This window comes from Apodemus sylvaticus, chromosome 13 (genome assembly GCF_947179515.1).
Source record: "Apodemus sylvaticus chromosome 13, mApoSyl1.1, whole genome shotgun sequence".
Lineage (NCBI taxonomy): Eukaryota > Metazoa > Chordata > Mammalia > Rodentia > Muridae > Apodemus > Apodemus sylvaticus.
Genome location: NC_067484.1, coordinates 22,344,401 through 22,371,712, shown reverse-complemented (window position 1 = coordinate 22,371,712; position 27,312 = coordinate 22,344,401). Strand labels below are relative to the sequence as shown.

General features: G+C 50.4%; 1 protein-coding gene and 1 non-coding gene across 2 annotated transcripts in view; one reads left to right on the top strand and one right to left on the bottom strand.

Moving 5' to 3' along the window:
* Window positions 1-27,312, top strand: part of Myo5b (myosin VB) — a 313,010-nt gene that overhangs the window by 272,841 nt on the left and 12,857 nt on the right. The window contains exons 26-34 of the mRNA XM_052155754.1: window positions 732-869; window positions 4,511-4,576; window positions 6,040-6,279; window positions 7,250-7,350; window positions 14,897-15,095; window positions 17,179-17,272; window positions 19,355-19,498; window positions 23,322-23,473; window positions 25,340-25,429. Coding sequence (XP_052011714.1) covers window positions 732-869; window positions 4,511-4,576; window positions 6,040-6,279; window positions 7,250-7,350; window positions 14,897-15,095; window positions 17,179-17,272; window positions 19,355-19,498; window positions 23,322-23,473; window positions 25,340-25,429 — 1,224 coding nt within the window. The remainder of the gene's footprint in view (window positions 1-731; window positions 870-4,510; window positions 4,577-6,039; window positions 6,280-7,249; window positions 7,351-14,896; window positions 15,096-17,178; window positions 17,273-19,354; window positions 19,499-23,321; window positions 23,474-25,339; window positions 25,430-27,312) is intronic.
* LOC127664279 (small nucleolar RNA SNORA26) lies at window positions 23,917-24,037 on the bottom strand. Its single transcript, XR_007973136.1, has one exon. It is a non-coding gene; the product is annotated as a small nucleolar RNA SNORA26 (small nucleolar RNA).

Here is a 27,312-nt window from a genome sequence, read left to right as displayed (position 1 = left end):
CATCCCCTCATCCCCACAGCTCCGTGGCTCACAGGCAGTGTGACTGATCCTGAGCTGTGCTCATTACATGAGGTAGAACATCATCACACTTCCGACATGTAAAAACAGGCTGCATATGCACTCACACACATTGCCTACTGACAGGCAGACACATGTTTGTATACATACATACCCCACATTGTAACATATAGACATGGATCTGAACGGACAGAAATACGCTGGGAAATCAATGTATTAAGATCTGTTGGAGATGCAAGCTCCACGGCAGGGCAAGTATTGCTTGTTTCAAGTTATGATCGGGTACTAGTGTCACACTGACAGTGATGGGAGCCACTGTGATTCCCACCAGGAGGCACTGTGGTCCTGGGACTTAGTTTCTCTCTTGGAATGCCATTTTCCAGAAGTGAGTTCCCTTTTACCTTCCAAAGAAAATGCCTGTGCCTGTTTGCGTTTGTTCTTAGAGTATGTGATTGGTCGTTTGCGTGGCTCACACAGGAGGAATGTGAGTGCTGAGACAGAGACTTTATTGAAGAGCGTAAGCCCCCGGCACCAGCTTTCCTATGGGGAACACTAGTGATTTGATGCTGGCTTTGTGTCAGAGGCAAGGGTTGGTGTTGGGGACGAGCAAGGAGACAGATGGCTGACACAGAGGTGGGCAGCGAGGCCTCGTGTGTTCCCTGGAGCATGTGTGCTGTGAAAGTCACCTTCTGGGCACCCCTCTCCCTTTGCAGGAGATTGGCATAGAGAAGGCAGCCATGGACATGACCGTCTTCTTGAAGCTGCAGAAGAGAGTGCGGGAACTTGAGCAGGAAAGGAAGAAGCTGCAGGTGCAGCTAGAAAAGGAACAGCAGGACAGCAAGAAAGTTCAGGTGCGTGACAGCTCCGAGAGCCGTGGTTTCTCAGTGGTGTGGAACTTCACAGCTTCCTCTTGTTGGAAACACTCCTCGTGAGTGTCCCACCCCCCCACACTGCTAATGTGCAGGGCATGCTCCCTGGGGGTCCCAGGGAGAGGATTTCCACTGGGAAGCCATAGGGTATCTGTGGGAGCTCATGTCTGTAGGACTGGCATCAGGTGCAGAGAAAATAATACAGCAGAAGTCAAATTACCAGAGGAAGTCTACCTCCCTTTCATGCCTGGGGTCTATCATGAGCTCAGCCAACTGAAGGAGACCCTTCTTACCTATGGCTATGCCTTTACATCATCACAACTGAAGTCACTCTTATCCTCTTGAGTCTTCAAAGAATACTGTGTGAAACTTTACACCAGAAAGTAATTTCTCTGTCTCAAGGATTTTTGGGGCACCTAAGCCATACACACAGAACTATGCCAGTTCATAGCAAGTATAAAAGTGGGCGTTACAAAAGAAAATGCGGAGCCAGCAAGATGTCTCTCTGTATTCGTGAGGGCACCCACTGCCAAGCCTGCTAGCCTGAGTGTGATCTAAGGGACACACATGATGCAGGGGGAGAACTGACTTCTGCAAGGTGTCCTCTGGTTCTCACACAGATACCACCATGCACAGCACATGCAAGCCATGACAGACAGACAGACAGACACACACACACACACACACACACACACACACAAACATACATACTATGTATAGTTTCTTTTTTTTTTTTAAGACAGGTAAAAATGCAAGAGATAAACTTAGCCACTGGGGAATTTGAATTGGCTTTGGAGTAGCAAATGTAGCCCAGGTGTGAAATAAAAAATAGTGTTGTAGTACAGCTGTGAATGCCGTTGATTACAAAGCTATCAGCACTGCTACAGCAGAGAGCTGTCAGGAGATAAGAACCACTTTTTCTTACTTTGAAGTTGTGAGGAACACTTCTCATGGGATTTAAGTCCAGTTCTGGGTCATATCACTAACAGGTCTGTTCTCAAGTATAAGCTGAACATCATAGGATTGGGCTCTCCTCCCCTCCCCCTCCCCCTCCCCTCTTCCCCTCCCCCTCTCCTTTCCCCTCCCTCTCCCCCTCCCTCTCCCCTCCCCCTTCCCCTCCCTCTCCCCCTCCCTCTTCCTCCCTCCTCTCCCCCGCCCTCTTCCCCTCCCTCTCCCCCTCCCTCTTCCCCCTCCTCTATCCTTGACCCCGCCCCCATCCTGGACCCAGACTCTTCTTCCATAACACATTTTTCCCTTTCCAGTCTGATATGTTGCAGACTCTGGGGCGGCTGCTGTCAGTCTTGGGTGGGGGAGAGTGTTGTTTGTTCTGTTTTGTCTTTGTTTAATAAGCATTAAGTGTTGAGGTAAAGCATGGTGGTGGTGGTAAGTCTCCAGGTGGATTAGTTAAGAGAAGACAGTGAAGGCGCTGGGTAAATGAATGACTTCCAATTGTAAAGAAAAGCTATCCTGACAGACAAACACAAATCAAATACTGGACAGATACTCTTATTAGAGATGTATCCCCAAAGCCCCATTGTATGTTGAAAATGCACATTGTTAAAATGCCCTTTAGTCCTCCAACCTTCCAGACACTAACTTAACAATAACGCACCCATGGGGGTTGGCAGTTCACCACCGTGATCACTGGGGACAAAAGAAAGCTACCACTGCTCTGTGACACAGGTGGGACTCGGGTGGCAAGTCGCCTTCCTGGGAAAAGCTCAAAGCTCAAAATGAAGGACAAATTCTAGTGAATGCTAGTTGCTCTTGTGCCATCTAAAGTCAAGGGATTTTAAGCCCGCCATTCTAAGTTATGGGCATGGATGGCATTAGATACATTAGATACCCAGCATAGAAGTTTCTACATACTCTCCTGTATCCAAAGACAGGATTTCTAGATTCTGCATTTCAGAAATGCCAAATTGCTTTGGACACATGGCTTCAGAGTTGGTGTGTCTGGATATCGAGTAAAGGGGGAATTCTCAAAATATAATCGCCAAACAAGAACTGTATGCTCTGCCCTGTGCACGGATCCTACAGGGGGAAGGGTGGGTAATAATGTAGAATGCTCTATCATCCCCTGAGATTAAGATCAAGTTTCTGAGTCTTCCTTGGTTCCACAAGGGATCCTAAGCCACCTAGAGTGATGTAGCCCCAGGTTGGCAGCCTTAGAGGCCTTATACTCGATAGAGCCTGACCAGGGTGCCTGTGAGTGTTCCGTCTATGCTGAATGGCTAAGCCACTGTGAGAGTGGAGTCTGTGCCTGCTGGGTCTGCCCCATGTGCCCAGTTCCTTGTCCCCTGACCTGGCAGTTAACCTTGGTCCCTATGGCGATCCCAACAGACTTGGAAACATGATGGTGCAGCCCTTCAAGTGTGAGTATGTGATTCTCTCGCTCTGAGAGTCTAACATAGCCAACACTTAGAGGGGTGGTGCCTATACCACAGGACACAAGTGCCGGCCACGTCCTAACAGCAGGAACTCTGGCTCGGGTCATCCAGGTCCCTGTGCCTCTGGTGATGGAGGATGGAGGTACCCAGGCAGGGCTCTTCCCAGCTTACATTGCAAGAAACAGTACAGCCACCATACATGCCCTTCCTCTGGAAGAGGTTGCAGGAGATGCTCACTCTAAGCTCGGACATCCTGTCCACCTGCAGCAGTGACAGCTTCACCTGGACTTCAGGTTGCTGGGACTTAGGCAATCTTATTAACTGCCCCATTAGGTCTTAGCTCTAAAGACCCATGTTCTCCCCCTTAAACTCACTCCAAGCTAATAGGAAGTTGATTGTGCCCCCTTTCAACAGCCAATTCAACGCTAAGCACTGCCCACATAATCAGAGGTCCTTGGCTGACCTGAGCCCTGGTAGACTTGTTATTCCAGTTACTGATGCCCAGAGCTACCAGCTTTGGCATTGTAAAGTCTGTTGCATGCTCTGTAGACCTACTATGAGCCAGCCACTAAAAGCTGCTTTGAACTACCTCATGAGTGCACGCCACAAAACCACAAAGACATTAATATTCAGGTGATATCTTGGGGATGCTGAAACAAAATATTTCCAATCCAATTACTTATTAACAAAAATGTATTCTTCAGAGGTGAGACGTCAGAAGTGACGGTTTGGATGTGACTGTCCCCACATGCAGTGGGGAAAAACTAGTCTTGTGCCTTTCTCTTGGCTTCTGGTGTTCTGGACTTGCAGCTGACTCCAGTCCCACCTCCATATTAATATATCCATCTTGTCTATGTATTCTTTCCTCCTAAAGCATTAGGAATTACTTCATTATATCTCCTAAGACCCCATTCCCAAGGGAGATCACATTCACAGGGAGAATTTAAGACTTACAGGTACTAAGGTTGTACAGTTTAACCCAAAGTAGTGTTTGTGATACATCTTCAACCTGACAGCACCTGTGAGGACCGTGTGGTAGCGTGGGGGCAAGAAGGAGGTGTTCATGGTAGCCAAGTATCGGGCTACTCTTTGGAGGAACTGAGGAATACACCTGTGGAGGGTGAGGTTTTCAGCTCTTCATGCAAAAGTAGAATAAGAAAGTTTGACTGTCTCAGAAATGTCTGCAGAGCATGTGCCCTGTGGTCTGCACTCACCCTCTGTCCTTCTATGCAGGTAGAACAACAGAACAATGGCTTAGATGTGGACCAGGATGCAGATATAGCCTACAATAGTCTGAAGGTAAGTCGGCTGCCCTCTGGTAGAAGTCAACATAGATGGCTCCAGGAGACCAGGTCCTAATCATCCAGCCTGCGCTTGGTAGAGCAATAGGCAAGTGGCTCCATTCCTATACCCTCACATCTTCATCTTTGAGACAAAGGGGAGTTTGTGTTTAGACCAAGAAACACACGCTCTCCTACTTGAAACAGCTCCCGGTAAAATAAAATGTGGCCACAGGAATAGAATCGCTTTGAAACGATATCCAAATGTAAGGCAGAGGGTGTTCTGACAAGAGAGGCGAGAAAGGGCAAAGCAGACCAGACTTCGGGCCCCAGGAGGAGGGAAGGGCCATCAGAGCAGACCCTTCCTTCCCAAAGACTTCATAGTGAGGCTGTTTCAGCAGTCCACTGGTCACTAATAGAACAACTCTTACGAACTTGCTAATGACCATTGCACAGAAAAACATTGAGTCATTTCTGTGACTTCTCCCTCCTAACTACTTTTTCCCCTGTGGTAAAATATAATATAGCATAAAATTTACCATATTCGCTATTTTAAGTGTATACGAGGGCCAGTGATGGAGGATACATTCATAGTGTGCGAGCAGCACACTGCTGTTCAGGCCTGTAATTCATCATACAAAGCCTGTCTCCACTCCAGACTCCACCTCCCTCCCTCAGCTCCACACAGACACCATTCTACTTCCTGTCTCTGTGCACCATCTAGATGCCTCCTGCAGTGGCACTTGTCTGCTTGTGAAGATGCCTCCTGCAGTGGACTCAAGGCATTTATCTTCTTGTGACAGCAAACAGCATTTAGCTTAATGCCTTCCACGCTCGTTCATGTCATCTGCGTTGGCATCCTGGTTGGGGCACTTAACTTGCTCTGGTCCTTAAGCTAGCTGTACTCCCCCCTGGCTTCCGCCCTCAGGTCGTACAGATTCTGTCCAATAGAGTTAGCTCAGACATCTTGGGACTTTATTGTGACTATCTAAAAACAGTCACAAAGCATGCGACCACACAAAAGTTTTAGGAAGTCCTGTTAGCGGCATGTTGTTTACAGCTTGAGGCTTGAGGCTGGGCATAACTTTGCTCTCCAGCATTATATATGTATATGCACATGTGTACACACACACACACACACACACACACACACACACACACACACGGTTATCAGCCCAGCGTTTCCACAAAGAAGAATTTCATGGCTGAATGTGCTCAAAACCCACATTGCATCCTGGGAATGCTGTAGTGCTGTCGCATCAGAAGCGTTTCTCTGAGAACTTGGGTGCTGAGGTCAGTTTCTAGCTCTGACTGACCACTCATGTCTTCAGAACCTGAGCCACAGGTGTCTTCATTAAGGAGAGAAAGTCGCTCTTGTGGTAGACAGGGAAAGTTAAGGAAAGAGGAGAGGTGGGCGGCCGGGACTTGCCGCCCACGCAGCACGCAGCACGCAGCAGGGCGCGCCTCTTGGCTGTCTTGCAGAGACAAGAGCTTGAATCGGAGAACAAGAAGCTGAAGAATGATCTGAACGAGCTGAGGAAAGCTGTGGCCGACCAGGCCGTGCGGGACAACTCCACCCACAGCTCCCCAGACAGCTACACCCTCCTGCTGAACCAGCTCAAGCTGGCCAACGAGGAACTGGAGGTCCGCAAAGAGGAGGTGCTGATCCTCAGGACCCAGATTATGAACGCTGACCAGCGCCGCCTGTCGGGCAAGAACATGGTAATGAGGGCCAGCGTGGCTGGGCTTGTGGGAGCGACACTGAGCCTTGTGGTTTTACATCGTTACTCACGGTAGTCTCAAACCTGAAGAGCAGGACCTTTGTCTTTGGGGTCTCTGAAAGCAGCCCAAGGGGTTGGTGCCTTTTCTCCATGACCTTTTTTCAAAAGGGGAAGCTGAAATGTCTAGGATCTAGTGAATTTAAGAATGTGATCAAGGGGGCTGGAGAGACGGCTCAGCAGATAGGGGCCCCTGACCGGTCCTGGAGAGGACCTGAGTTCAGCTCCTGTCTCACACATTGGGCAGCGCACAACAGTCTATAAATCCATCCCCATGTGGATCTGGTGCCATCTTCTGGCTTCCAGAGGCATTGCACCCACATGTACAGATTAAAAAAAAAAAAAAAACTTTTTAAAGAAAATGTTCAAAAGAAACAAGACACACAGATGGATAGCCTCAGAGCTGTCTTTCATGTCCTCGTCTCCTCATTTTATCTCTGAAGAGATTTCTCTCTCAGTCTTTCCAGGTGGTGTTTGGTTTTGATGGTCTTACCTTCTAGGACAGACTGGAGAGTGAGAGAGAGAGAGAGAAGTTTACCTGGCTCGCCCAATGGGCTTTACCAGACTAGGCCACTGTAGCCATGGGCCCTGGTGTGGCTGCGGGATGAGGCATTTCCGTAATAAGGCTTGACTCGCCCTCTGAGGCTTGTTCCTCCCAGGATCCCTCTCAGCTCCCGCCCCTACCCCACCGCTTGCTCCTGTGCCTCACAGCCAAGCCTTGCCAAGGCTCTGTGGCCTTCCACCCAAGATGGCCTTTTGAAGCCGTGCTCCTGCCTGTATTCAACAGCAATTATCTATTTCTCCAGGTCTGCTTCTTTTCCTCAAAGCACACTGATATACTTCCATGTTAGGAAGCCATTTCCTGGAAGTTGTACAACCACAGTTGTTCTTGTTTTTAATTTGGGGTCTTCTAGGAGCCGAACATCAATGCCAGAACAAGTTGGCCCAACAGTGAGAAGCATGTAGACCAGGAAGACGCCATTGAGGCCTACCACGGCGTCTGCCAGACGAACAGGTAAGGCCCACCTCTGCGCTGTACCTGGAGGTGACAGAAGAACTGGGCATGGGAGGGGCCATTGTCTGGCCTAGCGTGTTACAACCTGTTCCTCAGGAACTGGCCATCTGCCCAACATTGGGGAATTATTTGTTGGAAAGAGAAGGCCCTGGGAAGCCGGCCAGAGGAAGGCATTTGTTTAAAGTTGCCGGAAGCAGTGGGCCCTTTAGGAGGTGATGCCTGAGTCTGCCTCTTCTGAACACTTAAGTGCTTAGGACTTGCCGATCTTCTGCTGCAGTCCTGCGTCTGCAGAAGAGGAAACTGAGGCCCAGAAGGATGAAGCAGTTTCAGGCACACAGCTGGCCTATAGCTGAACCAAGGCAGAGCCCAGGAAGGCTGCCTTCCAGATGTGCAGGCCCCGCCCTCCCCCAGCCCCTGCGTGGGAAAGCTGAGAGGGAGGTGCAGCCAGCCTCCAAGTCTCCCTAAAGAAGAAAGGGAGGGAACGAAGGTGACTCCCTGCACGGAAGCCTGAGTCGTCTTAAATTATCTCGGGTGGAAGATAAGCAAAGAGATGAATAGAGAAAACCTCTCAGGTGGGGTTAAATTAGAGAGCGAGCCGCAGCTGAGGCAGCTGAGCGCCGGCTTATCGCCCGCCCGATCTTCAGAGCCCAAACCACTCCCAGCCCTCTTTCTGTTCCCTTCGTTCAGCTGTCAGGAGACTAGCCCTCCATCTAGGTCTTTCCAGGGGCTGCTTAATGCCCCAGATCTTGTCTTCTTGCTGCAGTAACAATGGAGGTGATCCGACAAAAATAGCCCTACTCTATCTTAAAATAATCCCACGCCCAGAAAGCTTAGCAAGCAATAGTGGATAGCTGAGAAGCTGAGTTAAGAAGAGCATTGCTGCTTAGAGGGGGGCAACTGGGGGACCCAGGTCCCCAATATCTGCCACAGCGGGCACCCTAGCGTTTGTCTTTTTCAGCTTTGTTCCAGTGTCAGCTTTGAGAGAGTTTTGTGATTACTACAAAGCCAAGCACTAAGCAGGGAAACATCTGGACTGACTGTCAGGGAAGGGTAGCAGGGCTGTGATTCTGGGGAGCCCAGACAGGCGCCCCGTTATGAGAAGTGTGCCGTAGAGATGTCTGCTGTGCCATTCCTGCGTTGCCCTGTAACGGAGAGCTTGACATACATATAAAAGGCGTCTTGCGTGTTTGGTCAGGTGGGGTCCCTTTAGAATTTCGGTGAAATCTGTACCCAGAAAATGAGCATATATTCTAGACTTCTGTGATTTCTGACGCACTAGTCCTGTGGACAGCCCCTCCCAGCATTGGGGGTCCCTCGGGTTCATATCCCTTCCACTTGCTACGCTTCCTGGCCTGTTAAGATCTGCAGAGAGCCTCCACCTGTCCTGTCCCCCACACACACACTGTGAGTGCGCAGGCACGCAGCATGGGGGCTGCTCTGGCCAGAGCTCTCAGGATGTGGAGTGCTCCCTCCTGCTTCCCCGAGCTCATGCTGCCATCTTGGGTGCTAAGGGCAGCCAGGCCAGTTCTAGCTACTTTACTTACGGCAAAGCTAAGAAAAAGTGGCAGTTGTGGAAGCCAAGCTTAGAGCCCGAAGTCTCTCATCCTCTCGCCCCTGGGTCTGTGAGAATGATGGGATGTGGACTGGGTGAAAAGCTGCTGCCTCCTCTCCTCAGCCTCCCCGCAGCAGGCCCTCCGGGTTACCAGGTTGGGTTAGGACTTGAGCACTGAGCGAGTGTGGCTGCGCCTCAGCTAGGTCTAGCTTCAAGCAGTACTCCTCCGACTCCATCAAAGCCGAGGCTGTAGAACTCCTCCACAGTATGTAGACAGTGTGTTCCTAGATCTATCCTTGGGACCCAGGAAACAGCCGCAGGTCCCAGCACAGAAAAGATTTATTATTGCCTTTGGCTGGAGCCAGGTCCATTGGAGGTGCTGGTTCTCAGAAAGACAAGTGCAGGTGGGGATTTCTTTGCACGTCCATGCTCAAAGCGTAGCCTAGCTCTGAGGGCAGCCCCCCACATGTGGCCTCTTTCCTCCTCTATGTTAGTGCCCCTGGTCTACTTCTCAGAGGCCCCAGCAAAGATCCCGGACTGCTGAGAGACAATGCAGTGTAGGCTAAAGAAATAAGTACCCCCAGAGCACTTGGTACACTCAAGGAACTGACCAGACCCAAGAAGGCTGGGCATATGACAGGGTATGGATGCTTGGTCCTTTTTTCCAAGGTTTGCAGAGGGGAAATCCTCTCTGAGACCATTTGCATGGCCTCTACAGCTAGTTGAAAATACTCTGAGGCCCCCCAGCTCATTTGCATCAGCCAAACATGGAGAATCAGGCCAGGAGTTCATTCAGATGAGCATCCCTGGCAGGGCTCCTGACTGCACAGTGAGCCGCGGGCGGGGCCTTGCTGTGCATTTCTGTGGTCAGTGGACTTTACAGAGAGAGGCGCTCCATGAATATTTGTTGATTTCTGAAGCCAAGCTGTTTGGGGTTTCCTCCTCACACCAGCAGATGTCACTGCCTACCCAGTCACACTCCTATGAACAGGGGTGATGGGGAACTTTGGGTCCCTTTCAGCTAGGAGCAGAGGTCTCTACCCCTGTTTTCATGTTTTGAAATGTGGCGTGTCTGAGCTGTACGTGTATCATGTTTCACCTGTGTCCGGGATACCCAGCATGCGACAGAATTCAGAATTCCATTTACCCGTGAAACTCTTAACATAAGGACTGATGCTAACTTCCAAGAGGTAGGTCTAGGCATCACCCATGTGCCACTCTGGAAAGCCTGAGAACCACAGGAGGGAGGCAGTATTCTCAGAGACCTAGCAGTCCCTCCCAGGAGCTAATGTTCAGACAGCAAGGCTAGGGAGGCTTCAGAAGAAGACTGGGAGGCACGTGGGTATCCAGCCAGGTGCCAGCACTTCTTTACAAGCAACTGAGGAGATGGCTGGAGTACAGCATGCTGGATACTTCCAAGAACTCCTGCAGCACAGGGGCCTCCCCTGGAGTAAAGCATTGCTACAAAGGTCCCTTGGTAGATGCAAACCTTAACTGAGAACAGGAGGAGCAGATATCAGCTCCTACGTAACACAGCCTTAGGTCCTTGGGGATTTTCTGGGACATACAGATTACCCAGAACACCAAACTGGTTGGCATAGGAAGAGAAAGCAGTATCTGGTTGTCTTAGTTACTTTTCTATTGCTACAATAAGACACCATGACCAAGGCCATTGATAGGAAAAAAAAGTTTCTTTGAGGCTTATAGTTTAATAGTTAGAGTCCATGGTCAGCATGGTGGGAGAACATGACAGTATGGTGCTGGAGTAATAGCCGAGAGCCTACATCTTGATCTAGAATCACAAGTCACAGAGAGAGATACCAAGAATGATGAATTCCTTTGAAACCTCAAAGCCCATTCTCCGTAGCACCTCCTCCAGCAAAGCCCCGCCCCCTCATAGTCCTTCCCAAACAATTCCACCAACCGAGAACCAAGTATGCAGACAGATAAGCCTATGGGGAGCCGTTCTCATTCAAACCACCACAGTGGGGAAGCTCCAGGCATTTACCAGGCAGAAGGCTTGGATAGGGGTATTCTTCAAAATAATTGGCAATCAAAACTGGCATCAAAATGTTGGCACTAGTCTTCCTTACTGTCCAGTTACACAGCCAGGAGTTTCTAACACTTAAGGGGTTGGCCTTAGACTAGGAACAGAAGCCATAGAAAGGACCCAGAAGTGCATTAACTAACTCCTGTCTGTTGGACTTTCAGCGTGGTAGTTGACACAGGTGTGGACAACCAGCCCAAGAAGCAGACTGCAGAAGCACTGCAGGTCTGGAGGCCTTCTGCTAGAGAGTAGATCTGAAAGAACCTGAAATGGATATTTTCATTCCCTGAACTTTATCCAAAACATGACAGGGCAAGACAGCATCTGGCTTGACCAGGGCTGTTGGATTTGCCAACTGGGTTCTGGGATGTGCTGAGTGGCCTTCCTATTAGGAGTGTGAGCTAACTCCTGCTCACAACTCACGCCCTCCACCAACTACCCCGCTGGCCTTTAAGGATGCCCTTGTCCTCAGGACTTTGTGGGGTAGGATCAGAAAAGCATTGAGCACAATGACCTCCAAAAGCCACCTTGGCTGAATCAGGCAGAATGCAGGGCCAAGAGAGGATACCAGGGACCTGCTTTCACAGATGACTAGACAGGGAAATGGTGTAGCCTACATCAAGGGAAGACGTCATTCATTGCTCAGCCTGTAAGTTTGTTGTAGTTAACTTTAAACACACACACACACTTTGTTGTCTTCTCCTCTAGTCCTGTTTATACTTCTGTTATACTTATAGTCCTGTTTTCCTTCAACTCCTTCAGATGGAAGGAAGAATTGTAAGATGGCCTAGCCTGTGCTACTGTGTGGCTGTTTTGTTTGTAGTTACCAGAACAAGTACAGCGTTTTGCCGTCTTTGGCAGCATGTACCTGATCTGCAGCTATTGGTGGATCGCTGAGACCACATGGAACCCCTTTCCCTGAAACTCTGAAACTCAGAGGAGGGTGCTGTCTGCCGGCACCTAGAATTCGGGAACCAGAGAGAAGCATGAGAACAGCCCCCAGTCTGTGCCCTTTTCTTGACTCCAAGGCTTGGCTACGAGCTTTCCCGTCTCTCCGCGTGCCTCTTCTCCTCTCCACTGGACACCTCTTTCTCTGTACTTTATTTCTAGCCAGACTGAGGATTGGGGATATTTGAATGAAGATGGAGAACTCGGCTTGGCTTACCAAGGGCTAAAGCAAGTTGCCAGGTCAAATCCGCTCTCGTCTCGTATGTGCTTCATCTGTGTGCCTGCTCATGTCTGTCTTCCTTGGTTTGGCCTGAGCAACTGTGAGAGAGACTACGGGGCACAGCTCACACGGGCTTCTGACCAGCAGTGCCTAGAGACGCCCACTCATCATTTTGGGTCTGGGCTGTACTGATGACACCACAGAAGCTGCTTGCCTGGGTCAAAATGGTGGCGCTAGGTGGCCCAGGTGAACCTTAGAGTCACATGGCACAACTCTTTGTTCTACAGGTGGAGAAAGAGGGGAGGGTTCCTGTAGCAGACATCACACAGCTACTGAGAAAAAAGCTGCAATGGGAACTAACTTGTGGGATTCCAGGGCCTGTGCACGGACATGCCACACACCAACCGTCCTGACACTTCGGGGTTGGCCCAAGTCCTTGACCTAGTTTGCATGCTGGTTCTGCTGCAGAAGCAAGGGTTCTTTGTACTTCCTATCAGCACACAGTCGGTCCCCATCTTAGGGGGGCTGACAACAGCCAACTGCTGCAGGCAGTTGTGCAGTCTGTGCCAGCACACCTTGGCAGGTTTAAATTACGGGTTAAGTTCTGTGTACATTGACAATCAAACCTTTGATATCAGCAGCAAAACTGACCCCAGTTTAGCCAGGGCTGTAAGCAGAGTGAAGGCAGCACAGAGGGGAATCATAGCCTCTTTGCCAGCATGGGGCTCTTAGAGGGCACACGGGGTGGGGGTGGGGAATGTTTGTTTGTTCTCAACAAGATATGGGGCGCTTGTCATCGGGGTTTGTTTCTCAAAGAGGAAAGGAGCTCAGAGAGGCGATAAGTGTGAGCCCTGGAGCCCTCAGTGACTGGGTGGCGCCCACACCTCAGCTCATGCTTGCCCATCATGGCTCTCTCCCTGCTGCTGCTAAGATAACACGGAGATCCCTGCATGGCATCAAGGGAAACATCTCCTAGTGCCACAGCCTTTGCTGGGGACATTGGGGGCAGGTCCCTCATTGTCAAATGGTGGATCAGAGCAGGCCCTGCCACACAGGGTCGCCATAAGGAAAAGGATTAGGGTTACCACAGATAAAGCTTTACATCTAGAGAAAGCAGAGACGCATTACCTGCTGCCTCCTTTTCTACTGTGGTGGTTATTTGAGGCCAGAGTCCTGCTAGTCAGAGAGTGGTTCTTCAGTGAGGCCAGAGTCCTGCCAGTCAAGCTTGTTTTGTTAGAGTGTGAACCCGTGTGCGCACTGCTAGGCTGCTTTTTATATCTGTCATGAGACAGATGTGGCACAAAGAAAAAAATTAAGCCAAATGCACTGGATAATAACACATAGACCAACGCTTCAGGAGATCTTTCAGGTGCCTGGATAGGAATCTTACTCCTGGCGTAGAGCCCTGGGCCGAACCCACTTGAGGGTAAGGAAAGTGCTAGCAGGGGATACACTGTAGGTCAGAAAGTGGTCCTGGGATAGTTCCCTGGAACCAAATGGTCTACATCCTCTATCTTGTTGACTGATGAGTTTTGGTATGTCGTAGCCAATGTCAAATGCTGTCTGAATACTGTATGCTATCTAAAAGGCTGCTACCGGATTCTCTCCCACCTCGCTGGTGTTAATGTTGTTTTCCTGTGGTGAGAGGCCAGCCTCCTTTATCAGTTTCTCTTTCAGTTGCATGTCTTTGCTAAGAAGCCCTTACCTGTGCCCTGCTGTGGAGCCGCTTGGCTGCCCGAAACATGGCTGCTCTGTCAACAAAGCAGACTCCCTACTCTCGCTCCCCCTTCTCAATGGCGGTTAGCATCTCCCAGATAGAAAAGGCATGGTGGCTGCCCACTCCTTGCCATCTGGACACCGGGAGAAGTCCCTGGTCGCTGCCCCGAGCAGAAACTTTACTATGTCCCAGGTAAAGACAGGGATGACTGTCTTTCAGAACCCCACCAACCATGCCCCTTTTGGCTGAAGATGGACACCCAAAATCAGAAAGCTAGATCAGGTAATCAAGTCCCAGAAACTGACTAATTGCACTTGGCCATGTGATGGTCAGATCCCAAGGTGAGGCCGCTGCTGAGCCTCTGCTAAAGCCGGCAGGAGTGCCTGGCACGCGGGCCCCTTTGAGGAATCTCTGAGCCTCCTCTCAGCCTCTCCAAACTGCCTCTGAGCCTTTCTTCTCATAACACTGGTTGATCTTAAACATTTCTCCAAATAGTCTCAGTTTTTTAGACAAGAGGGAAAATTGATATAAAAAAAAGTACATATGAGATAAAGTAGGATATTAAAGGTAGAGAGGAAAGGCAAAATATTAGCTCTTCTCCTAAAAAAGAAATGAATGAAATCTACTAAAGGAAACATAAACTAATATAATTAGCTCTGTTTATCAGTATCTTGTCTTTACAAGGAAATTCTTAGAAACTTTGGGGCAGATGTAGACACTGCTATTTTAAGACTATGACACATTTATTTTTGCTAATGGCATCTTGACAAGGAGACAGTCTCTTCATCTCAAACCAGTCATCCATACCCAAAGAACAAAAAAATGAGGGTGGCCAAAGAGGGTGCCTTGGCCTTGGTTTCTGAAAGGACCCGTTGGCCGTCTGAAAGGATCCGTTGGTCTGCTTGGCTGCTGAGATCTCCCCGCTGTGTCCATCCTTGTTGGGGCCTTATGATTGTTCCTGCTATGTGCTTGGCTGCTCCTGCTGTGTCTGTCTGTAGCCCCTCGCGACGACGGGTGCCCATCCCAGCCACATGGTGACCTGGCTTGCTTCTCTGGGTACAGGTTGCTGGAAGCACAGCTGCAGGCCCAGAGCCTGGAGCATGAGGAGGAGGTGGAACATCTCAAGGCCCAGGTGGAGGCCCTGAAGGAGGAGATGGACAAACAGCAGCAGACTTTCTGCCAGACTCTGCTGCTCTCCCCAGAGGCCCAGGTAGAATTTGGTGTCCAGCAGGAGATATCCCGGCTGACCAATGAGAATCTGGTAAGTGGCCATGCCTCATGGATTGTAGCCCTTGGGGTCATTTCTGGACAAAAGTAGAATCAGGAGCTATGAGATGGGCACAGATCATGTTCTTACCTCTATAGTAGGAACAGGGACAGAGAAAAGTTGTCTGTTGATGAGTGATAATTGGAATAGTGTAAGACCTGATGTATTAAAATAACAGTGTCCATGTACAGGTCAGAGATTCTAGCACGTCCCAATGGAGACAGCTTGCCTGTGTTCCATTCAGAGATAGAAGATCCAGTTATCTTAGGGTTTTACTGCTGTGAAGAGAAACCATGACCAAGGCAAGTCTTATAAAGGAGAACATTTAACAAGGATTGGCCTACAGGTCACAGGTCAGTCCGTTATCATCGCGTAGCTCTCAGCTTCTACCCAGCACCTGCCTGCATGCCACCATGTTTGCTGCTATGGTGATAGTGGACTAAACCTCTGAAATGTAAGCCAGCCCCATTAAATGTTTGCTTTTGTAAGAGTTGCTGTGGTCATGGTGTCTCTTCACAGCTATAAGACAGTGACATTATCTATCCCGCAGGAATCTTGACTGAAGTTTTTCAAGACACTTAAGTCCTTTATACCAACTGGGTTCTTGCAAAGTCCCTGATCTGTTTTATACACACACACACACACACACATACACACACACACACTTTCTCTCCTTCCCCTCTTCTTCCCTCCTCCCTCCTCCCTCCTCCTTCTTCCCTTCTCTTCCCTCCTTCCCTCCCCCCTTTTCCCTCCTCCCTCCTTCCCTCCCTCTTCCCTCTCCCTACTCTTTCTCTCTCTCCCCCTCCCCAGTTGTCTGGGCTGTCCCTCCTCTCCTATAGACTAGGTGAATGTTTAGATTCTTCACAATCAAAGAAGGGTTATTTTTGCCATCTGTATTCTTTGTTTGCTCGTTATCTCTCTATCATCTATCTGTGAGGAATTCTTCCACACCCACATGGAAGGAAGTTAGAGGGAAACTTTCCAGAGTCAATTCTCTCCCCTCAAGTCATCAGGTCTGGCATCGGGTTTGGCAGCAGTGCCAGTGCCCACTGAGCCATCTTACCAGCCTCTTCCCCCTTTAAATAAAGTTCCTCAAAATACCTACAATTAGAATCAAATGCAAAGCCTATAGCTCAGGTATTGATCTTGTAACTGGCTCTCTTCCACAGGCCTACCTTAAAGTCTTCTTCCATCCTCTGACCCCCCACAGGCACATGCACTCCCACGCATGTAGTAACATACCACACACAGCACACATAGACACATAAAATTAAAATAAATCCCTTAAAACCATGTCATCCAAGGCAAAGGCTCTATCTCAGCTGCGGAACACTGGCTAGCACACACAGTGCCCTGGGTTCTATACCTATCTGTAACACACACAGGGTGAGACTCCACACCACAGATCTTGCAGAGGTCTCAGGATGGAGTGTTTGCCTCTCTCTTTTCCAGCACTGTAGTTACCTAGGCTTGGCTCTACTGATGAAAAAGCAGGGTTCTTTTCCTCTGTCCCTTCCCTACCATTAGAACCACTGCCCAGCTGGGTGAGGGCAATAATGATAGCGAAGTTCTTCCCGGGGCAGCTTGCTGTTCTAGGTCCCAGTGGACTATCCTGCCTCCAGTGACAACAGTTGCTAGGGATTGGGGCCACCGCCCCTGTCCTGCTTGGCTTCTGATCCCAGAAGCCTCTGTTTGGCTTGCCAACTCTGCCAGCTCTGTGGCTGCATTCCCACACCTCCACCCAGAGCACTGCCCACTGCTCCCCTGGATACCTAGGCTGGGCGTCCCCTGAGGAGGCTTGGCTTAGGGAGTCCCAGGATTCCACAAGGTGCCCCAGTGCCCTATGGGAGGAACTCGCCCTGGGAGTTCACTCTGTTATTGCTGCAGAATGAACTCTGACTCATTGCTGGTCTCTGAGCAGGCTCTGCCTGTGTGAGGCGGCCCTTCTGCTCCTACCTGAGCAGGCTCCTCAGCCTCCTGGGCTCCTCTGTTCTCGGCAAGGATTTTTTTTTTTTTTAACTTTTCCTTCAGGGTGAGGCCAACATCCTGATCTCATACAACAACTTTATTCTTTCAGGACTTTAAGGAATTGGTAGAAAAGCTGGAGAAGAATGAGAGGAAGCTGAAAAAGCAGCTGAAGATTTACATGAAGAAGGTCCAGGACTTGGAAGGTAGTGTGCCTGGGTGTGCATGAGGCAGAGGTGACCCTGCCAGCCTGTGGGACTCAGCTGCCTGTCCTTTGGTCCACTGTCCACTTCATGAGTTTCCTGGTGACTGTGCATGTGCCAGCCATGTCATGGGAGAATTTAGCTGCTGGGAGCCCACATCTCCTCAGCAGATAGAGCCCAGAGAAGAGACCCAGCTCGAGCAGGTGTGAGCCAGGCTGGAGGCTGGAAGAGAGAACCACACAGGTGCAGTGGTACCTGCCTTTCAAGGACACAGAGGCAGAGCGGGGCTGTGTGGTATGGAAGAACACTGTGACGCAAAGACCTGGGGCCCTCACCCCATGCCATGAGATGTCACAACTAAACTTCCAGTTTGGGGTCTAGATGGTGGGACAGATGGACGTCTAAATCGATTTCCTTGGGAGGAAATCTTCCTTGGGTGGAATCTCACTGTAGTGTGAGGCTGGGGAGCATGCTAAGTGCAGCCCATATAAGCACAGTTACCTAGGAAACATCTTAGGGGTACCAGTCGGGGGACCAAGAACTTGTCAAATTCTTGGAAAGCCCTGGGAATATTGTCTCCTGTGACTGGTATAACCTCTAAACATGTCCTGCCCTTGCACTTGCCCCTGTGCACCCCCCATCTATGGAATTTTATCTTTTGACCGTCAGGTGGTCATTGTCCAAGCTCTCGGCTTCCAGCCTATCCATTCCGCTCAGTCCAGGAGACCATCTTCCCTCTCTCCACTGCCTCACTGTCTGTGTCCTCACTCCATGTCCAGTCTTCACCCTCTATTCCCAGGTGACTCAGTAGCTCCCCAGGGCCTGCCTCTGCTCAAAGCACTGTCTCTCCTCCCACCTCCCCCAGGCCAGCAGAGTGAAAGCCAAACTCTTACCTGATGCCCCTCTGTACCTGTGTATGTGCACATGTGCACGTGTGTGCACATGCAGAGAGCATCCCTCCAGCCTCCATGGCCACCACGGGGGATCACTTACCCTGCTCTTTCCCCGTTCATCTAGGGCAGTGGCTCTCAACCTTCCTGATGCTGCAGCCCTTTAATACAGTTTCCTCATGTTGTAGAGCACGCCCCCCCCCACCATAAAATTATGTATTTGCTACTTCATAACTGTGATTTTGCTACTGGTATGGATCACAATGTAAATATCTGATATGCAACCCCAGAGGGGTCAGAAGCCACAGGCTGAGGACCACTGATCTAGAGGCTGGGTTGATGGACCAGCCCTGTTCCTGCCTGCTTTCTTTCCTCCTGCTTGTCTCTCTCCATGTTCAGCCTCCACCAGCACCTATGGTGCACACTCCTGGCCTGGCTCCTGGTCAAGATCTGTCATCAAAGGTCTTTTATATAAAGACACAAATGCGTCCCCTCAGCTGGACTGGTAGTGGGAAGACTGGGGGTGTCATAGATGACCTGTGCTGATGACAGTACCTCATACTGTTGCTACCCAGGTGTACGATAGATAATATTTGGAGTCTTGCTACCCTCCTCTAGGCTGGGGGAAAGGTCTGAATGAAGTTTAACAAGTTCTTGGTCCCCCGACTGGTACCCCTAAGATGTTTCCCAGGTAACTGTGCTTCTGTGGGCTGTACTTAGCATGCTCCCCAGCCTCACACTACAGTAGGAGTCCACGTTTCCTCTCCACTGGTATCACCTGTCCCCCTGGCTAGCCCACAACTGCGCCATCAGTGTCATGATGGTCCATGCTGTGGTGCATACATGGAACTGAGGAGAGCAGGCCTGGCTGGCTGTCCTCCCAGACTCGGGGACCTTCCTTACAACTTGGTAGAAGAAAAACACTTGCCAGCAGGACAGACTGAACATGGCTGCCACAGCTCTCATATTTACTCGGGTCCGAAACCTACTTATGTTCCTTCCAGTGATCTTCCTCTCCTTGTACACAGCGGACCCCAGCACAGGCGCTGAAGCCCTCCACCCACAGCTAGAGAGCTTCGGGCTACAGGAACAGACACATAGATTGTGAGCCTGAAGCCCGAGCTGGGACACCCCTCCTGCAGGCCTCAGCTGCTACGTGTCCTCACCATGTTCCTGTCCCCTCTTTCCCACTCAGCTGCCCAGGCATTGGCACAGAATGACAGGAGGCACCATGAACTCACAAGACAGGTCACAGTCCAACGAAAAGAGAAGGACTTCCAAGGCATGTTGGAGTACCACAAAGAGGACGAGGCCCTCCTCATCCGGAACCTGGTGACAGGTCAGAGCCCACGGCGCTGGGTGTGCCACCTGCAACTCTCTTCCTCTCCGTTTCCAGTCAGCCAACCCTCCTCCCATAGCCCCAGTGGATCTTACAGTCCCCTCCTCTACCTCACGCCCACCATCTCCCACTGTTCCTGTGCTCCCTGCTGCTTTTCCAAAACCAGCTCAGGGATTGGGGATCTCTGTTCTGCCAGTGGCCACATGACTCCTGCCCACCACATGCATATCTACAATGGTGCAATTCTTCTCTCTCCAGGGAAGTCCAGGTGGGCAATGGTGCTTTGGCAATGGCAGCGCAGGCGTGCCAGCAACTGTGCCAGAGGTCATTCCCTCCCTCCTTGTTTAATTCTCCTGGCATCTATATCAGTAGGCACTATACAAATCCAGACTCCATATTGGAGGATACTGAGATTGTTCTGGGAACTGTCCCAAGTCACAGAGTGGTCGAAGATTCAAATGTCTTCTAGTTACAGTTTGTTAGTGCTGTGCAATCCAGCACCCATAAGTGAGGCCTCTGGAATCTCACAGCCTCTGTGTTAGCATGCCCCTTCTCTCCCTAGCCATGTAGTTGGGGACCAGTGTTGTGGGTGTGATGTCATGTTATGACTGATATGTGGCCCACAGCTTCAGCTGCTCCAGGAAGGGCAGACTCCCTCTGGCTTGGCCCTCAGGACGAGAACTCCTGCTACCCACTTTCCAGCCCCCGTAGCTTTGGAAAGGGAAGTATTTTCCCTGTTAGGTTAGAGGGGAGCCCCCTGCCCATGCGGTCACTCCTCATGGATGCCCAGTTAGGGGGTCTGAGTCCCATTTGCAGGTTGTTGAGGCTTGTGTGAAGGTAGTTCTCTGTGGCTAGTCGCAGAGGCCACCTTCAGGAATGGCATACCGTTCTCGTGTCCTCACAAAGCCTGGTCTCCATCCTTTCTTATCTCAGCCTCATCAGCCATCAGTGAGCTTCCTGTATGCTCCATCCTGTGGAGCCAAGAGGAAAAATCTCAGAGGAGAGAGTCCTGTTGGGCAAAAGGAAGATCATTTGGTGTCTAATCCTGCACTGCTGGCTCTCTTCTCTGTAATACCATAGTGTCCCCATCTGTCAGTCAGGGTGGCGGGACGGTCCCTGCCCTCCCCAGCATGTGAGATAGAGCCAGGAAGTGAGCGAGCGCACTGCAGGCCTCTCTCGCTTAAGGAGTTGGAGCTCACATTTAAAGATTACCTTCCGGGGAATTACAACTCCTCCTGAGCACAGGGCCTAGGCCAAGAGCTGGAGAGGAATAGGACGGATCTCCAGCTGTATGTGACCTATAACGAGCAAACCTTCACCCTGTGGTGAATGTGAAATACAACATCAGAGTTACATACACCGTATATATCCTGAGCAACTAAATAGGACTCTAAATTTTATAACTTAAATAAATGTGAGTCAAGCCTCCTTCCTGCTCTGACTGCTTAGACAGCTCTAGGTGATCACCTCCTACCTAGATACCAAGAAAGAGCACCTTGTTGTCTGCCCTTCAAACAACCCCACATACATAGATGAACCTCTTACGAACCGGTCACTGGCTAGCTGCTTCAGAGAGAAGAAGAAAGAGTTGTAATCTCCACCCTATAAGATGCTAACATTTGCCTAGGAAAATTCCAAAGCAAGGCCAGCTGCTTAAATCTGCATAAAGGTAAAGCTTGGAGTAAGACAGTAGAGATTGTAAGTGCAGGCCTATAAAACGCAATCGTTTTCCTGGATGGCCGGCCCTGGCATTCTAGAGCCAAGAAGCTATCTATATCCATTTATTGAACATAGAAAATGCCAGAATGGTAACCGTGTGTCCAGGGTGTTATGGCCTGTAATTAACACGAACTGGAAGGATATATTTGAAAGAATGACGTAACCTGTGTATCAACTGAAGACCCGTGCAGCCCAGCCCCACCCCAACCCTGATCAGCCTTGACAGACAAGGACACTGCTGGCCCAGGTAAAGAGTGGGAGTTCTTCCCATTTGTGAGTTCTAAGCCCAGAGGGTTTGGGGGCTTGGTTTGGTCAGGGTGATGAGACTGAAGGCTGCTAGAGGCAGGGCCACAGTGAGCTGCGGGGCCCTCTCCCTCCCACCATCTTGACCCACACCAGTCCTGCTGCTCTGCTCTCTCTCTCTGTGACTCACTACTTTAAACCTGGCCTCTTAGCTCCCCAGGACACTAAAATCCATCTGACAGTTTCCTGGGGATGTTAGGAAAGGAAGGGCAAGGAGCTTGAGTTCAGCACAGAGATCTGCCTGCCTCTGCCTCCTGAGTTCATAAAGAATCATGATCCCAGGCAGGGGAAGGGGGAGAGGAGAGGATCTGGAGAAAGGGCAGGGCAGACTGGACATGGCTTCCACTGTGTGGAGGAGAAGGCAGAGCGGCAGTGGGTTGCTGGACCAGCTCAACTGGGAGTCATCAGGGAAGGTACTCCTTCCAAACCGACAGCTCTCTACTGTTCAAGTGCCCATTTGCTGTTGCTGTAGAACACCGTGCCCATTATTACACTCCATCATGAAGAGAACTCAAGGCAGGAACCTGGAGACAGGACTGAAGCAGAGGCTAGGGAGGAGCACTGCTTAAGTGCTCTCCCTGTACTCAGCCTGCTTTCTCAGGCCTTCCAGTAAACGCCCAGCATGGTGGGCTCTCCCACACCAGCCACTGATCAAGAAAATGATGCCCCCAGGCTACTCCACAGGAGATCTTTTCCCAATTGAAGGCCTCTCTTCCCAGATGACCCGAGCCTGTGCCAAGCTGGCAAAAAACTAAACATCACACCCATGGACCAGCCCTCCCAGCCCTTGGCCAACTGGCTATCATTGGGAACATAATGATTTGCCATCAGATATAATATTGCTAAACTCTCCCGGCACTAATCTTCACATATCAAAAAATCTGCTGTGCCCAATCAGAAGGTCAGGTGCCAAGAAATGGCATTCTCACCCCATTGCATGAGCCAGATTGCATTTATAGCCCACCTCTAGCTGTAAGCCCCTTCCTGAGGACCATGGCGTGAGCTTATAATTTGTGGTCCTTCTATCCATGTGGTAGGTAAATCACTGGGGACCTGTTTGGTTTACTGCTGCAATACAAGTACCAAAAGATCTGGGGTGGGGTGGGGTGGGGTGTTTGCTTTTGTTTAGCTTTAGATATGGTTTCTCTGTGTAGCCCTGGATGACCTGAAACTCTCTGTAGACCAGACTGACCTCAAACTCACAGAGATACGCCTGCCTCTGCCTCCTGAGTGCTGGGGTTAAAGGTGTGTTCCATCACACCTGGACGTGACATACTTTTGTGTTTTGACCTGTGTCTATGGAGGTTGGTGCCTGGGCGGATGGGTGTGGGCACCAGTTATCTGTTGCTGAGATTAGATACCATGACCTAAGGCAACTCAGAGTTCATTTGGCTTACAGGTCCAGAGGGCAGGAAGGGTGTGGCCTAGGGCACCTGAACAGGAATCTGACCCCATTTCATGTGCACCCAGGAAGCAGAGAGAGCAAGCAGGAAGTAGGGCAAGGCTCTAAACCCTCAAAGACCTCCCCCAATGACGCACTTCCTCCAGCAAGCCTACACCTTCTGAAGATTCCATAACTTCCCCCAAACGGCACCTGCAGCTGGACCCTAAATGTCAGCCACAGCAGCCCATAGGGGTTTCACACTGCCACAGTTTATCTACCTCCTCTTTCAAGCCCCGTGAGGAGTGGATTCGTAGATGAGCTACGGAGAAGTAATGCAAACATTTCTTTCTGAGACAAGGAACTCTGACAAAGTGTTTTAATAGACCTAACTCACATGTCACATGTTATTGCTCTTAGACCTGAAGCCCCAGATGCTGTCGGGCACCGTGCCCTGCCTGCCTGCATACATACTCTACATGTGTGTCAGGCATGCGGACTACACCAACGATGACCTCAAGGTACACTCCTTGCTGAGCTCCACCATCAATGGCGTTAAAAAAGTCCTCAAGGTAAGAAAGGAGCCCAGCTCCCAGTAGCCCTAGCAAAGCTAGCACCTCCGTTGCTTCTCTGTGTCTGTTCTGCTGGTTCTCTGGGATGCCTAACGGTTCTCCAAGCAGAGCCAGGTCTGCAAATGTCAGGAAGCACAGAACTCCATGCGGGCCTTCAGCAACCTTCCTGCTGAGCCTGTGTTTCTGGGCAAGCCTGGCTGCCACTAGGATAGATGCTGTCGAGGTGTGTGATCTCTGAGGCTAGTTTAAGAGCCCAGACTCTCTCACCATCCCAAGGATCTGAGGCACACGATCCTGGTTGGTGGCACAGCAGGGCTGCTGCCATTCATAGGTTTACAAGGTAAGGCAGACTGAGCCAGAACCAGGCTGCTTATAGCAGTGGAGTAACACAGCCCAGGAATGCCACCTTCTGGCACATGATTCTTTTTTTGTTGTTGTTGTTTATCTGTGACTCCAGACAGGATCCAAAGAGGAGGTACAGTTTTCCTCTCTGGGTTTTATGGAGAGTTCCTTTACCCTTCTGTGTTAGCCTCTTAAAGAACTGCAACAACCTTAAAAGGGCACAGGAAAGGGTGACTCGGGAGGATCTACACAGTTCAATAAAGACAGGCCTGGAACCTCTTGTCTTCTTGGCCACGTGGCCTGGGCCTTCCCTGGATCAATGTCTGAACGTACCTGCTTGTGTCCGAGGAAGCAGCACGGCTGGACAGTGGCGACCGGCTAGAGTGGGTCGGCCACCAAGCCCGGGACCAAAAGCCTGGCACATGATTCTTATGGAATATAGTAGCAGCTACTTGCATCACTGGCTAGCCTGTTTGGGGACAAGGCATTTTTACAAAGGAGCTGGAGTCAAGTGGTAGGAGGGGGACTTGAGGGAGACTGACCTCAGCGACAGTGACAATCCTATGTCAGATCCTCCCTGACACTGCTGCTCTCAGGAGGTGAAGTCACCCTCAAGAGCCCTGCAGCCAGGCCACATCTGGTCCCTGAGCCTAGGATTCCTGATTTGAGAACAAGCTAGCCTTAAGCTTCTGGCTGCAAGCCCTTGGCAGCTGCCCCGCCTTCTCTGACTCGGGCTCCGTACACTGTGTCATCCCCGAATGGCTGTGAAGTGTATCACGGACTTGCACATGTTGATCACTCTCAAACTGGTGCCTCTGGCCTTGGCCTCTTTTACAAGTTCCAGCTGGAGTCTAAGGCTACCTAGAACTGCAAATGTCACTTCCTTAGGGAGGCCTCCGTAGTTCTGAGCTAGATTAGCCTGTTCTGGCCCAAGTCCGGTGCGGGTCAGCCTTGTTCTATCTTCACAGCTCGAACTCATTGCCATTTAAATAACGCCAGATAAGTAAATCTACAGAACGGGCTCGAGACATGGGTGGATGTGATGCAGAAGCCGGGTGGATCCAGTTGTAGATGGATGGCTACGCAGCCTTGGCCACTCAGTTTATGACCACTGAACATCCATGGGACCCAGCGTGCTCCCCTGCTGTGCTCCCGAGCATTCCTCTGATTTAGCCTAGCTCAGAGTCAGAGTCAACCAGACCAGAGCCTGGTGCTGCAGGACCTAAGCGCCCTTTGCACTTCCACTCAGCTTCACGGTCTTCACTCATGGGAGTCAGCGGCGTCTTCCCGCGTGCAGGGCCATACAGTATTCATCATTCCCCAGGAGACCATCTCAGGGAGTAGAGGAACAGCAAACCCCTCAGCAAAGGTTATCTTTTTGGGGACTGGAAAGTGGACTACATCCATCAGGCTGCGCAGGAATGCTGGGTAACACAGGAAACACTGAATGAGGAAGGCACTGGGGACACAAGTCAGTCAGCCAGCGGGAGCTGCTCAGCCAGTGCTGTGCTTTTCTTTCCACAGAAGCACAATGATGACTTTGAGATGACATCATTCTGGTTATCCAACACCTGCCGCTTCCTTCACTGTTTGAAGCAGTACAGTGGTGATGAGGTGAGCAAGCAAAGCGCCCCAGAGTGGGTCCCATCTTGCGGTATGGGGTGCTATGGATCCCCCTTAGATGATGGGTGAAAGGTCTGTGAGGCACCTGCTGGGACCTCAGAATGTGGGAACGCCTTTGCAGGACTGGGTGGGAGCGCGGGTGACTCTAGGCCTCAGTGGGCTCAAGAACTGAAAAATCAAGAGACGGAGCAGGTATGGAAATGAGTTCATTTAACCACACAGGGCCAGAAAACCCCTTGACTCCCTAGGGGACCCTTGGGACGTCACATTTCTAAAGCTGTCCCAGGAGGAGCCTGTCAGGGTTAGGGTTAGGGTTAGGGTTAGGGGTTAGGGGTTAGGGGTTAGGGTTAGGGTTAGGGTTAGGGTTAACCCTAGGAGTGAAGACTGGGAGAAAGGGCGAGTGTCTGGTGTATCCGGCTGTCTCTTGGGCTCTGTCCACTTCAGAATAAAGATGCCACCAGAAGAGACCTACCCCTGTACAGAACCACCTGGTACAAACTCCTGCGAGGGCCAGCTTCTTGCTTCCAGCTTGATTTGATTCAATGGCCCAAGGCTGTCCTTCTGTGTCCACTCTGGACCTCTTCAGTCCAGCTTTATCTAGAACTCACATTCCTATCATGGCGGGACTGCCATCTGCCATGCTGCCCTGAGATTCCTTCAGCTTCATGGCGTACAGTACACGGTGGAGTTTCCCCAGGGCCTTCTGCCTCCCACATCCCCACACGGTCTCGACTCCCCACACTTCCTGCGGTTCACACATCTCACTCTGCCCAAAGTCAAGGAGTAGCAAAATTTAAAACAGTATTTTAAAGTTTTAAACAATATTTTAAAGTTTTATTCCATCTCAGTATTTTAAAGTATTCTTTTATGCCATATAAAATAGGAACTACACACACACACACACACTCGAGGGTAATGAACTGATCTCCCCAGTCAGTCATTTTTGGAATGTAGTTTGACCCTACCTCCCTTTAAGAATTAGAACTTGAGTTTGGGCACTTGCTTTTACTATGAAAGGAATGGTAAAGATGGAAGAAAGGCCCTTTGGGTCAAACTGGGTGCCTTCTGTTCCCCAAGGGCTCTTTCTGTGTGGGAACACTTTCTGACTTTTCTCTAAGGTTCCTGCTTTACACAATGTCTTAGTTTCATTTGTGACAAAATGCCCTGACAGAAACTTAATTGAGATAGGGAAATCCTGGTCACTGACCATCGGGTGTAAGAAATCAAGGCAGCAGAAACTGGAAGCCAGTCATGCTGTGTCTACATAGGGACGCAGAGAGACGGATATGCAGGCCCATGGTACCCGGCTCCCTCTCTCCTCATGCAGTCTGGGCCCAGCCATTGAAATGGCTAGCCCCCACTCAGGGTGTCTTCTCACCAGGGCCTGGCTGCCAGATGGTCCTAGACCTTTGCCAGGCTGACAATGAGCTGTAAGCACTGTTCCATGTATTCCAACTGCTCCATGACCCCGGTCTGCTCCTTGTGCTTCTGTTGTTGGGGACAAGATTGGACCCAGTGTAACCAACTCTGTGTAGTCTAAACTGCAAGGAGGTGCAAGCGAAGGATCCTATCTCTTAGTGGCCACAGTTGCTCCTGCTTCAAGGGCCGCAGGTTGAGAGGTAGCTGCCTCTTTGATGGCACTGATCTTTTTGGCTGCTGTTAATTCCTCTTGGCTTGAGTGAAAAGGACCTCGGAGCTAGGTGACACGCGCCTTCAACTCCAGCAGTTGGGAGGCTGTGGTAGGAATAGCCCAAGTGTGGTGACAGCCGAAGTGATACAGAAAGACCATCTCAAAACAAAAAAAGATAAAAATAGAAAGACTTTGGTCACAGAGGTCCTTGTGATGTTAGTACTTGGTCCAGATTATATGCTCA